The sequence below is a fragment of the Centropristis striata genome, chromosome 8, assembly GCF_030273125.1.
Source record: "Centropristis striata isolate RG_2023a ecotype Rhode Island chromosome 8, C.striata_1.0, whole genome shotgun sequence".
In the NCBI taxonomy this organism is placed as follows: domain Eukaryota; kingdom Metazoa; phylum Chordata; class Actinopteri; order Perciformes; family Serranidae; genus Centropristis; species Centropristis striata.
In genome coordinates, this window is record NC_081524.1 from 2,081,188 (window position 1) to 2,095,615 (window position 14,428).

Here is a 14,428-nt window from a genome sequence, read left to right on the forward strand (position 1 = left end):
TTCATAAAAGATGGAATAAACATGGAGACTAATGCACAGTCAAAAATAAAATTATAAAAGGTAGTATAAAAGGTAGTATATATATATATATATATATATATATATATATATATATATATATATATATATATGAATACATGTATACAAGAGTTATAATTAAAATACACGTATACAAGAGTTATAATTAAAATAAACATTTAATTTAATATAAACAATAAAATATAGAATAAATGAATGAACATTTTCTAGTTGGTTGTAATTTATACGGATATGCTTCATATTTACAGTGATGTCATGAACTTATATATATAATAATATATATTGAATATCCTTATAATTTGTCACAGATGTTGTTGAGCTGTTTAAAATGCCGTAAGAGCAAAAAAAAAGAACATTTTCTAGTTGGTTGTGTTAATGGCTTTCAGGTAACAAACACACTTATTCTATTTATTATTAATAATGGTTCTTAGTGACACCAGCATGTTAGCAAAAAGGGATCTTTACCAGCTCTGATTGTTTGCTCAGTTGTAAAAAAAAAAAAAAAAAAAAAAAAAAAAAAAAAAGGCTTTCAAATGAAGATGGCCTCATGATAACTGACAGACAGACATGGGATCAGATCACACTGACAGACCACTACTCTCTCCTTCATCTGCCAGATGAAATCAAAAAAAGCTTGCAGGTATGAGAGAGAGAGAGAGAGAGAGAGAGAGAGAGAGATGAGAATTATACAGTAAGATGAGCTGAACCTCTGACGTAAAGAGCAAATGTTCATCAACAGGACATGATGTCAAACTGTTTTGTCATCAAATGCACGAAGTGAACATAAATTGTCCTCTTTCAAAGTTACATTCTTTCCAATATGTCCTGGCAGGCTTTCTGGCTGTGGACTCTCACAGACTCACTGTGAAGTCGTTGCCTCAGCTCTGAAGTCCAACCCCTCCCATCTGAGAGAGCTGGACCTGAGTAACAACAAGCTGCAGGATTCAGGAGTGAAGCTGCTGTGTGATTTTCTGGAGAGTCCACACTGCAGACTGGAGACTCTGAGGTCAGTTCACTGACTCTCTGTTACTGCTGTACATCTTATATGTTTCATTAACAACTGAACTTAATCTATGTACGTATGTAACCTACATTCATAGAGTTATACATTTCCTTTAGTTTGAGGTTTTTTTTTTTATCTTCTTCTAAAGAAATATCTTCTTAAAGTAAATGTCAATCAATTATTTATATAGCACCTTTCAAACAAATCCAGTGTAATTCAAAGTGCTGTTCAGATTGAAAAAACAACAACTTAGAATATTTAATAAAAGGACATGGAGACTAATGCACACTGAGTCATAAAATATGAGTAGATAAAAGATTATATATATATATATATATATATATATATATATATATATGAATACAAGAATTAGAATTAAAATAAACATTTAATTTAAATAATAATCATTATTATTTAATATAAACAATAAAATATTGGTAAAGCAGACAAAGCTAATAAATAAAACAAGTATAAACCATAAAATTGTCCAATTTGGTGCAAGGCCACATAGTGCTTTATAAACTAATAAAAGGATTTTTAAAATCAATAGGAAAACTAACAGGCAGCCAGTGTAAAGAGTTTAAGACAGGTGTAATGTGTGCTCTCCTTCTGGTCTCTGTCAGAAGTCGTGCTGCAGAGTTCTGAATGAGCTGCAGCTGATTCATTGTTTTCTTGTGTAAAGCAGAAAGGAGAGCATTACAGTCGTTTAGCCTGCTCGTTATAAAAGCGTGCATTAGTCTCTCCGTGTTGCTCAGAGAGAGAGAGTTGTGAAGGTAATGCATTTTTGTAATGTTGAATAAATGGTCACATCTGTATACAAAAGATCCTCTGAACTCATGTTTGTTTTAAAGCGATGAAGTTCCTTTGCTGGAGCAGCAAAATAAATATTTTGCTTCCGTAGATTTTAAAGTTTTTTCATAAATAATACAATCTAAAGCTGATATTATGATGATCCACAGTAACAGAAAGACAAAGTTATTCTACTACTTTTAGGGAAAAGCTTTTTGATTAGAACATAATAATGTTGAGTTGCACATTTAAAACCTGAACAGATCTGATTGGATGATAAACAGATTTTTATCTCCATCACTTCTTTATTCAGATTATGGGGCTGCAGTTTGTCAGAGATCAACTGTGTTTCTCTGGCCTCAGCTTTGAAGTCCAACCCCTCCCATCTGAGAGAGCTGGAGCTGAGTCCACACAGCAGACTGGAGAGTCTCGAGTCAGTAAGAGGACTGAATCAGTTTTTACTGGTTCAACAGTGTTGTAATAAACTGTAATATGTAACTCACATTGAGGTTTTCCTCTACTTCCACCTTCTAGTGAAACAAATCAGTGATTTTACTCATGGAGTGTAGTAGGGGTGGGTAAAAATATCGATTCATCAATGAATTGCAATATATTTTTTCCCAATTCAATATCTATTCATTAAATCCTCTGAATCGATTCAACCTCCTGGCCAGTGGGGGCGCTGTGAACTTTTGTAGTCTAACTGTGCACAATGTCAGCAGCTGAAAGCAGCATGACTAATTATAAACAGAGTCTCCGGAGATCATAAACATAGTGATTGTGAATTAACGACATTGCTAACTGTGCACAGAGTGTCCGGTGCTTGTTGTAAACAAACAGAGATCGCTAAGTGAACAACTCCTGTAGCAGCAGCATATACACACTGTACTGCTACAGAGCTAACTGTAGCTAACTGCCGCTAACGGCGGTTCTTCTAAACAAGCCGGCCTCCGGTACATTAGCGGCTCGTTAGGAAGAGTAAGAAGGAGTCGCTGGATTTATCTCCAGTCGCTTTCTTGAAAAATACTCGCTAAATTTAGCAACAAAGTCGCTAAGTTGGGAACACTGCTTTGCCGGCTTATACAAATGGCGTGTGTTGTTGTCGTTTAGAGTACTACGTCACATCCCGCTTAGCGATCTATCCAATCAGTAACCAGGCTGTTTTCAGGGGAGAAAAAAGATCCTGCTCTTCTAATCTTCTTGTGCTAATGCTTTATTTTTAGTTGTTTTATTGCTCAAAAATGTTATGTGAGTTATATCACAATTGCCAAGAGAAAATAAATATTTACATGTTAAAAATTTAAATGTTTACATGCACTTTACTTGAATGTTAATACAATACTGTAATTTTTTTGTTTTTTTTTACTTGTGTAGTCTGTTTTCAGTAGATATTATTGTGCTAATGCTTTATTTTCAGATGTGTTATTGCTCAACAATGTTATGAATTATACCATGGCTGTTCATATGGGCATGAAAATAAATAATGATTTTAAAATGATCAACAGGTACTCTGATTAATTGTTTGTGTAATTCTACTTATTATTGAATCGATATCGAAGCATTTAAATCAATATTGAATCGAATCGATATCAAATCGAATTGTGACCTAAAGAATCAAAATCGAATTGAAAGGTTCTTAACACTACCCAGCCCTAGAGTGTAGTTTCTTTTTTTATTTATCTTCTGTTTCTTTTCTTTCTTCTTCCACAAACTATAAAATGCAAGCTGATGATGCAAAGCCAAGCAACAGTTCAGTCAGCTGCAACTTTCAACAGACATGTAATTTTACAGTTGTTTTCCTGTGATGTTTTGGATCCAGACTAATGATGAGTTAATTCTTCTAATGCAGGCTCAGAACATTAATGTGATGTTAAGTGTGAGATCAGTCGGCTTGTCTCAGGACTCTGAAGCTGGCTGACTCAAAGAACGAACAATTCACTAAACTTGATCCATTACTTTTGGGATTGTGTTCATCTCTACAGGATCAATGACAGAATGATCAGAGCTGAGAAACCAAAACAAAGTGAGTAGTGTCCCACATTCATCAAGCTGCTGTACATTAAAATCTGTTCTTAAAATTGCAAGTCCTTTACAAAAATATAATGATATACAGTCATGGAAAAAAAATTATTAGACCAACCTTGTTTTCTCTCATTTATTATTCATTTTAATGCCTGGTACACCTAAAGGTACATTTGTTTGGACAAATATAATGATAACAACAACAAGAGTTTAATTTAAGAGCTGATATCTAGACATTTCCCATGGTTTTCTTGATAATGACTTTGGTTATTATCAAGAAAACCATGGAAATGTCTAGATATCAGCTCCTAAATAAAACTCTTTATCAGCTATTTTGTTATCATTATATTTGTCCAAACAAATGAACCTTTAGTTGTACCAGGCATTAAAATGAATAATAAGTCTAATGATTTTTTTCCCATGACTGTATGTCATATAATACTTTTTGTTGTGGAAAATATTCTTGAATTTTGTCAGTTAAAATTTCTCTCAGCTCATTCCAGTTTTCATGATTGTCCTTCTCTTTCACTTGTTCTCTCCATCAGATGACTCTGATGACAAACTGGATGTGAAAACAAACCTGCCTGAGGATGACATAAAGGTGAGAGAGGATCAGTTTTACAATGTGAAGTATAGTTCTTTAAAATGTGATTCTTTTGTGCCAAGCAAATGAGGCAGGATCGTGATTTGTGTTCATTGAACTTGAATTGACCCAATCTCTATTAAAACAACTATATTTGGGTCTTTCTTAACTCCAGGCTCCATTATCCTTCTCACCTGAACTCACATCTGGAGCTTCATACAGGTAATCCAATAAAATAACAAAATACTACTCACACTTCTTTCATGGTTCATCAAGTTGTGATTCTCAACAAGAGTCTGTTGTCTGTGGAGAGCTCGTCAACAAACAGTACAGACGTGGACAAACAGACTCACAGGTCAGACATGGAGGCTAAAGGCTTTACACCCAGCTCAACACCAGAGAGTGAACAGGTGGAATCATGGACACCATGGCTGCATTCATATAGCCTCATATATTTCCCCTCTCATTCACTCCCACACAGCGAGCTACTAAACAAGGTGTTGGCCTGAACATTACCAGTGATTTGGGGTTAAGGTGACTTGATCTGAAACAGCATTACAACTATGACAAGCTGACAGAGGAACCAAGGAGCTAAGCCAGCATACATAGAGTGGTCGATGCAGGTGAGAAATGGGAAGAGGGTGAAGAAGACCAGCAGGGCACGGTGAGGTGCCTTACTGCGGGAGCAGGTGGAGACGTAGTCCTTAGTGTAAGTGTTGTTGGAGGAGAGCCAGGGTCAGATGAAAACCTGGATAGCATGCTGTCTTGGAAGCTTGGCCCCACTGGAGCACGAGAGATCTATCAGGCAGAGGCACCAAAATCTGTTCGGTGGACCACCCTCGGGAGCCGGATGATCCTCTTAGGCCTCCTGGACCACCATTGTAATGTCCCATCTTGTTGCTCCCACTAAACAGGAAGATGGCAGGATGGTTTCCTCAGATGACTCGTCAACCAGAGGAGCAAACTGACATAACAGGATCTCTGGCTTGACATTTCTGGAGCCTGGCCAGTAGGTGAATGTATAGTTGATTGAAGAACAGGGCCCACATAAATTGGCACGAGTTGAACCTGCGTGCAGAGCGAATGTAAGACAAGTTGTGCCCCTCTGCTGCAGGATAAGGGAGGAAAGTTTCTGGCAGATGTTAACTTAGCTGACGGTGTAGCAACTCCACTATAGTCACAGATAAACCTGCTGTAAAAATTGTCAAACCCAATAAAACTTTGAAGTTGCTTTCTTGCTGTAGGAGTGGGCCATTCGGCCACTGGCTGAACATGGGCAGGGCCAGTTTCAAATTGAACAGAACCCTCATGAACACAATAAAACAACAGTCAATAGACTCTGCTGGTGCTCTGTCATGAAGAAGAAAAAAACCAGAGGAGGACATATTTTTGGGCCAACGCAAAATTTTCATAAAAATATTCCATGAATCATAATAAATGAAACAAATTCCAGGTCTGAATAAGTTTTGGGTTGTTGTATTGGTCCCCTGGGTGTTATCATGCTGTACACCTCAATCTGTTTCCCTGCACTGCTCATGAACAGCTGTCAGTTAAAGCAGATCATGTGACCAACTATTGATGCTTGTTATATGAATTCATCCCTTCTGTGTCCTACAGGTTCATGTGTCCTGGTCCAGGTGTGTTCCAGTGTGATTTGACTGGACTGGTGTTTGTCATGGCTCAGGAGGCGGAGCTGCTGTACAGGACTGTCCAATGGGATCAGAGCCTCCTCCAATCAGCTGGCAAGCAGGCTGCAGGGCTGCCGTTTGATATCAAGAGTTCTGAGGACTCTGCTGTCTTTCAGCTCCACCTCCCACACTGTGAAACAAAGGAAGGTAAATACACGGATGGCATGTTATAAAATTACACAAATGTACAAATGTATTTTACCAGTAAACTCCAGTGATTCAAAGTGAATTGGGTAAATATGAACCTGTTTTGCTTTCACAGCATTGCTCTTTGATGGCCTGCTGTCTGTCGTCCACATCACTGATGATGGGATGAGCATCTTGGAGCCGCTGGAGATAACAGACACTCATGTGGTTGTGAAGGTCCCTCACCTCTCTGTCTTTGGCCTGATCTGGGATATCGTCAAAAGGTTTCTGAACATCTCACTGCCAATAAAGGGCCAAGCTCTGCTGTTCCTCCGACCTCCATATGAAGAGGATCGAATACTCGACGTATTACTGCTGCAGGAAAACATCCCTTTGCAGGAGGTAAAGCTGTCTGCCATATGTTCTCACCATCAGTCTGAACTGATGGTTTTAGTAACAGCTGTTTCCACAAAGATGACATAATTTTGTTAGTCTTATTGAACCTTTTTTTTGTGCTTAGAATTAAGTGCACATTCAAATGATGAGGATGAAGATTTCATAAAGAATCTTTTTACTTTAACCTTTTAATATTCTATAGAAATAGATTGTTTGTTCTCTTTGTAGTCAAAGCAGTCAGTCAACATGTGTCAACAGGAGCTAAACTAATGAAATGTTCCGTTACTGAAGGTTGCCGTCCAACAAGAAGGTGTTGAGATCAGGATCTCCTCCAAGTGTCATCTGATCTTTGGTCAAAGTTACAGTGTCCACTGTGAACCTGAGGGCTTCCATATACAGCCGGAGGTGAGTCAAGTCACTTGGTTCAACAGAATGATCCTGAATACTGTTTCTGCTGCATGTTGATTCACAGTCAGGGAAGTACCAGATAAACATTTTTACAAAAGCTTTTATAAAATGACTTGTTGTTTCTGGTTTTCAGTGTGCACCATTTGAGTCGAGTTGTGGACCAAATTTCCCTCCAACATTTGAAGTTTTCCTGACTACAAACACAAAGAGAGTGACTGTGAAGGTCCAGGACCAAGAGGGGAACGCAGTCTGGGAACGTCGAGTGTCCCTGACAGGTACAAACTTCATCCTCCTGCAGCAGCACGCCACCTGATGTCACAGTTCAGACCTGTGACACATTATATCATAGATATGTATATCTGCTCTTATGAACATTTTCATATCGTTAGTTAGGCTGCATTGCAGCACATTATTGCTTCATTAACTGAACAAAAATCTACTCCTGGTAATATTGTTGTGAAGTCAAGAGTCCTCAATAACAAAACTGTAAAGTGATTGTTGGTTATATAACACAATATTTATTTCCCTGTTATCTTCCAGGTCCAAGAGCGGAAGTTAGACAGAGAAATGTCCCATCAGAGGACAGAGTCCCATCAGAGGACAGAGTCCCGGCAGAGGACAGAGTCCCATCAGAGGACAGAGTTCCAGCTGACGAGAAGCTGTTCTCACTTCGGAGAGAGTTCATTAACAGAGTGACTGAACCTGTTCTGAAGCAGCTTCTAGATAAACTTCTTGAGCGTCACGTGATAACTGATGGTGAAATGCACTCAATCAGACAAACAAACATAACAAACACAGACAAAGCACGAGACGTGATCGACACGGTGCGATGTAAGGGAGCTGAAGCCAGTTCAGTTCTGATCGCTGCTCTCCGTGAGGTGGATCCACGTCTTTCCAGAGTGCTGAAGTTGAGCTGAAGAAGAAGAGAAGAAACTGTGGTGATGAATCTCTGGTACAGCTGACTGTTACCAGAGCTTGTCATATTTAAATGAGAAGTTTTTTGAAAGCGATCAAACTTGAACGACATTAGATGACTGTTGAGCAGTGACACAATTCTCTTCATCGACCATGAACTAAAACAGATAAAAAAGTTCTGTTGTTATTCACACAAAGAAGCCTTTTTATATGACTGTGGCTGGTCAAGTGGAGTTTAAAGCCAATGAAAAGACAGAACCAGACAGGTTATGATCCTTTGGTTCTTGATAAATGTAAAAGCCTCAAGTAAGTAGCTACTGATCCTTCTCTAAAGACCACTCCGAGAACGATCCCCTTTGTGTTTTAAAGATTGTCTCTACATTTTAAAGTTTTTGTCTGAATGTCAGGTGGTTACACGTAGTATCTTTGTCAACACACAATGTCAAAATGTCAGTGGAATCAAAAGAAGATAAAGTATTTCGACCTTTTCAGCGTCTTCGTGTTAAATGACTTGGGTGAATTCTTACTAATCACGTTTTTTTTTTTTTTACTTTATCTTTATCAAGTCATTCATTTTACAGTATACTTAGAAATAATAAAAAAAAAGAACAATAAAGAAAAGACACAGATGGAAAAAATATACAGATGTATATATATATATATATGAATTATTACGCGGGGGGAGAAGAATCATTGTAACAATGAAGATAGAATGCCTTTATTGTCACTATCCACATGTACAATGAGATTTAAGAGCTGACTCCAGAAAGCAGTGCGACAATAAATGAAATACATAAAAGATATACAATATAAACATAAACATACACCTACTTAGGCAAGTAAATGTAAAGAAAAAATATATATATAAGATATAATGTAAAACATAGGCAAGAAAGGGAGGTAAGGTGTACAGTCTTCAATTCAATTTGCCATGATGCTATTTAGTGTTCATAAATATATTGCACATTGAAGGACAATTTATTGCACAAATTATTGCACATTGCCGAGAAATATTGCACAGTAATAAAGTCCATATGGAAAGTCAGTGCATATGAGAGTTCAGGGTTGTTATTGCTTTTGGGAAGAAACTGTTTGTTTTGGACCTGATGCACCTGTCGTGCCTCCCTGAGGGCAACAGGTCAAAGGTCAGAGCCAGGGTGGGAGCTTTCCTGAGTGATGGTTCTGGCTCTGCTTAGGCAACGGGAGGTGTAGATGTCCATCAGTGATTTTAGAGGGCAGACAATGATCTTTTGGGCTGCCTTTACAACCCTCTGGAGCCTCTCTCTGTCCGCAACAGTGCAGCTATCAAACCACACTGTGATGCAGGCTTTCAATGGAGGAGCGGTAGAAGGTCAGCAGCAGGTTGGAGTTAAGATTATACTTCCTGAGGACTCTCAGGACTAAAGTACATTTGTTTTGGATTATCCTCATTTAAAGAAACAAAAAAAATTACATTTTCATACCTATATATTTAATGAGACAGTGCAGAATAAATGTTAACAAATGACCAAAGGAGAAACAGATGACTGCTGTAACCCTCTCAGCATCACACAGATCAATGCTTCTCAATTAGCTGCACTAACAATAAACAGACTCATAAATGCTTCTCATTTTACCTTAACACAACATTCAATTTCAAGAAACTAGTAAGAAAGAAAACCATGTTTATTAAAGATGTTACAATACTACTGGGTTTTTTTAGACATCACTGTCTTGTTTCAAGGTCCAAATCTTTTTGTGTCATGTAAAGTAAAATATGATATTCTTATTGAAGAAGTAAATAAACATACACCCAGTTAAAAACAGATCACAGATACAGGTCCTAATCTTGGTCCTAAATAGTGTTATACTACCTTGGGATATTGTATGTTCATTCATTTTTACTTTTTATAAACATTTCTATACGTATATATTTTCTTTATCTACTTGTATTAAGATGATAGTTATTAAAAATGTATTTTAACTCGCTTTCTTCAGCGTTGTTACCTTTGTTTTTAGCGGTTTTTCTGCTTCATCCTGTAATAGTTTTTTGGGAAGTTTATTGTGTATAGAATGTATGTCTATTATGTCTTATTTTTATATTCTTTATTCTGTTTTTATATCTTTGTGTCTGTATCTTGAGCTGCTGTGACAACTCAATTTCCCCACTGCAGGATGAATAAAGTCTTAACTCATCTCATCTCATCTTACCTTATCTGTGTATTTTTGAGAGTTACGCAGAAAAAAAACAACCCAAAAAACCCTGTATGTGTATGGTGAAGTCAGCTGTAATTGGTCATCAGGTAAAATGTGTCAGATAAGGTTAGAGGGTCATAGACCAATAGAATGTTCCAGCCAATCACAATAATTGATCTTGTATTGTAGCTACATCACTATTTGACATGTAACAACAGGTTTGATTGGTCTGAGGTTGCTAAGGTGGGCAGGGCAGAGTGGGACATGGAGTCACACAAACTGTGGTCAGTGAGTGTAACAGTGTCAATAATGATCTTGTGTTTATTGTTAAATTCTTGTTTAACTCTTGTTTTACAACCATGGTTCTTCTACCGTTTGTATTTTATTGTGAAAGTCCACAGCGGAAGTTGGAGTTCCTCTAACCGCAGTGCATCACCGGTATCAGCAGCTAACGGTCTTCTGCTGCGGGTAAGTTGCTGCTCTGTTCACTCGGACTGAAAAGTGTAAACTATGTTTCATATGATGTGTAAAATTCATCAACATTTGCAGTTTATATTGTTTACTAAGTGAAATGCCTGTAGAGACCGTAGTTCTGCTCAATAAGAAAGTTAATTGAATGAAAACGAGTAGCGGTTTAGCTAGCCGCTAACGGCTCTGAGGAGTGACGCGACCTGTACGTCACTAATATGGAACTGTCCTTTGTAGTTTGAGCGGGAACATCAAAGCAGCTTTACGTCATTGTGAACAGCTGTGGCTGTGTGAGGCCCGAGGGGCTGCAGCTCTGTTTATATTCAACTTGTTAGAGCTGGTTTTTTGCAGAACAGAACAGAAGAGAGCAGAGTAAAATCCTTTTAACTATTTATTCATCCAGTAAGAAAAGAGTGAATCATGTACATGGAGCTTAAGCTGATCAGAAATCACAGTCTGTACTGTGATACGGTACTGAAATCAAGGCTTTAGAGTGGTGGTCAACAGTCAATAGTGAGGCCAGCAGTTTGAGTAACACAGAAACACTGATTGTGATTTGTACAAAAAGGTTCAAGCTCCCCTGCTGTGTGCAAATAAATACTACAGAAGGATGTGTGTGGCAACAGAAAGTAGATCTGTTCTGCACCTAAGGAGGACACTAGACACAGGAGAACGCACTTTGCCCATACTACATGTAGGATGAGGGCTCACATTGTTTCTTTTCAGAAGCCCAAAAAGTTTGGGAGCCACTGATCTGTGGGCTTGTCTTTATCGTAACATGAACAGCTATAAATCATAAGGTGATGCATGGGTTTTAAGCAGAGCTATAAACGTTTTACCAGGCTGATCAGCAGGTGCAGCACTGATGCATGCTGTCTAGAGGCGACAGTGTGTCTTAGTGAAAAAGAGTTTCTAGTTGACTTCGACAGAGAACAAACTTCAACAATGAGAATAACAATCTGTGCCTCCAACGACCAGTTACAGTACACACACACACACACACACACACACACACACACACACACACACACACATACACACACACACACACACACACACACACACACACAATCACACGGTAAAGACTTTTAAGAAATTTAATCAGCAAAACTAGGTCAAAACCTAAGTCTGCTCCTGTATAACTTGTGGCCAAATAGGTACAATATTAGCCAGCTCTGGTGTGCAACCACCGTCAGAGAAAGGATGACTATCTTACTGTTACACACAGTTTTATAATGTGAATATGCAACTATCTAATGGTCAAAACTGTTGGGGCAGCACCCTGGTTTAGCCTCACCCCCCGTGATGACACCCTAGGCTAAGAGTCCTTATTCTCTTGGTGTTACAGCTTCCGGTCGACATCTGTTGAAGGAATACAATCTACACACATTTCTTCTTATCCCCTCTCTAACTATACCTAGTGTCCCTCAGTGCTTACTCCCTCCGAGCCCATAACCTTAAAATATCTCCATAAATGTGTCTCTGCTCCATGAATGAGCCTTTGTCTTATATCTGCTTTCCCTCAAGAATGTGCAAAAAGTGTTAACTATGTGTGTGCTCTTGTTATATTCAATCTGTGTTTTATGCTTTGCTAAGTACATCTTTAAACAGCATTTACTAATGGTTATAATGCAGATAATTGCTCATTTTTTATTAATCCCAAACAAACTCTTCACTGCTTTAGTCAATTGTAGTTTGCTCGTTAAGCTGACAGAAGTAAAAAATATGTGTTTTGGACTTGTTTGCTATATTTTGTTATTACCACAAGATGGCAGCAAAGCCTTCATTTTGTCCTGTAGAGGAGGAAAGGAGCTTTAGAATGTGAATACTCTGATATTTAATGCCAGAAATTATTTTTTTATACCTTTCACTATAAATAATTAAATTTTTCTTGACGGTTAGTCACTTTTACGAAGTCTTTTGGGTGTTTTATTTTTTTCGTTCACATTTTTGTTACCCTTTTTTGTATTTTATTTACATTTGTCTATACATCTTATGCAACTATACGATACCTGTAAAAAGTCTCTCCATAGCAAACGATCTCATGCTGTGGTTCAAGTGGGAACAGACATCTGACCAACTTTATTGCCTTCTGAACAGCTGTGGTTGTGTGTCCCACACATAGACTGGATATAAATACTGAACGTAGTCACCGTGATGTCACCCGTTGGTTTGTGGACTGCCCGTTTGAAGCGCCGAGTTCAGCATTATGGCCGTCGCCATCTTTCGTTGCGTCCGACGCCATCTTTGTTTTTTGACAACCAGAAGAGACCATGTTTGGACTCAGGTGGATCTGCCTTAAGCCTGATTTCCACCGGGCGCGTTACTGCAGCGTAACGTCAGCGTCGCGTATGACGTTGCAAATAGGTAACACTCTAATCAATGAGAGCATTTCCACCGGGCGCGTAGCGTAACGTTACTGCAGCGTCGCGTCAGCGTCTCTACGCGAGCATTAGGTAGGACTTCTATTTCTCCGCGAGACGCTGCCAAATCGCGTGAATCTCAACAGAGCAGATCGCACCAGACAGGAAGTCCGACTCAGAATCAGCGTAAAACACTTCCGCCCCTTTCAAAATAAAACACAATACGCAGTTCATGCAGCCTAAAACTACTTCACATCAACATTATGTTATGACCGGGGCACCAGATCGGCAATCAATCAATCAATCAATCAATCAATCAATCAATCAAAGGGTCTCAGAGGATCGGCGACACGGAAGACAAGAGACTGATTGTTTTAGTGGAACATCATACAATCATTTATGACATAACATATTGTTTTTATAAGGATAGATGGTCAGATCAACATATCTTTCACCTCAGAGAAGCAAAGTAAGTTGGTTTTTGTTGTTGTTGTTTACTTTATACACACAGTTTATCCATAGACTGTATAAATAGAGTTTATACAGTCTACAGGGTTATCGCGTGATCTCGTTATCTCGCGTGTATACGGCCGGCTCGCTAAGCTGACGTGCTGCTGCTGTAACGCGCCCGGTGGAAATCCCCAGTAAGAGACAATGACATTGTACTCGACGTGTCAGTCACAAGTTAGGCACGTCCCAAATCATATCCTGCTTTATCATCCATTTTCTTCTAAATTTGACAATTATGTTAGTACAACCATTAGAGGAAGGACAATACTACAAAGTTGTGCACACACTCACAAATCCAAACAAACACCAGAAATGCAGAGAATTACACCAAGGCACAGGAACAAACATGCATACAACATAACCAGTTAATTTCCAATAAGCTTTTAATTTCATGAACAGTAGACCTAACAGTGTTATGGCACGCCAAAGACAATAGTTAATGGTGTCAATATCCTGTTGAATTAAAATGACTTCACTCTTTTGTTCATGCAGATGCTGTGTTGGGCTACAACGCAATGTTCAGGTAAATGTTTCAAGAGAGAACCTGCTGCTACTCACTTATTAATAGTTCTAAAAAAATAACTCCTGTTCACATTTCCTCAAATAAATATATAAATATTTAAGAGAGCAATGCCAATTCATAAAACTACTGACAGACCTTACTTATAGCTTATTGTATAGTCATACTGATCTGTTACTAAAATGTGTCCCATTTCATTATATTAGAAGAGTTATTATTGTGCCCAGGGGGAAATTCTTTTTGATTTTAGCTGACTTCACCCTTGACAGTATTGGATGACAGAGCTGCTGAGACGACGGTTTGACGGGAGGAGGAGCAAACAGGGAGGGACACGCAAAGTGAAAAGAATGAAGTCAAACTGGATTTACACTCGTCAGAGTAGAAGGAGGAAACCAGGCTGTCTGCGGCTGGGTGAGTGTTAGT

At 38.5% G+C, this 14,428-nt stretch overlaps 1 protein-coding gene across 1 annotated transcript in view; it reads left to right on the forward strand.

The window, feature by feature from the left end:
• Nucleotides 1–14,428, forward strand: part of LOC131976312 (NACHT, LRR and PYD domains-containing protein 12-like) — a 101,555-nt gene that overhangs the window by 18,388 nt on the left and 68,739 nt on the right. The window contains exons 10-14 of the mRNA XM_059339283.1: nt 872–1,045; nt 2,145–2,264; nt 3,814–3,854; nt 4,399–4,454; nt 4,612–4,658. Of these exons, the coding sequence (XP_059195266.1) occupies nt 872–1,045; nt 2,145–2,264; nt 3,814–3,854; nt 4,399–4,454; nt 4,612–4,658 (438 nt within the window). The remainder of the gene's footprint in view (nt 1–871; nt 1,046–2,144; nt 2,265–3,813; nt 3,855–4,398; nt 4,455–4,611; nt 4,659–14,428) is intronic.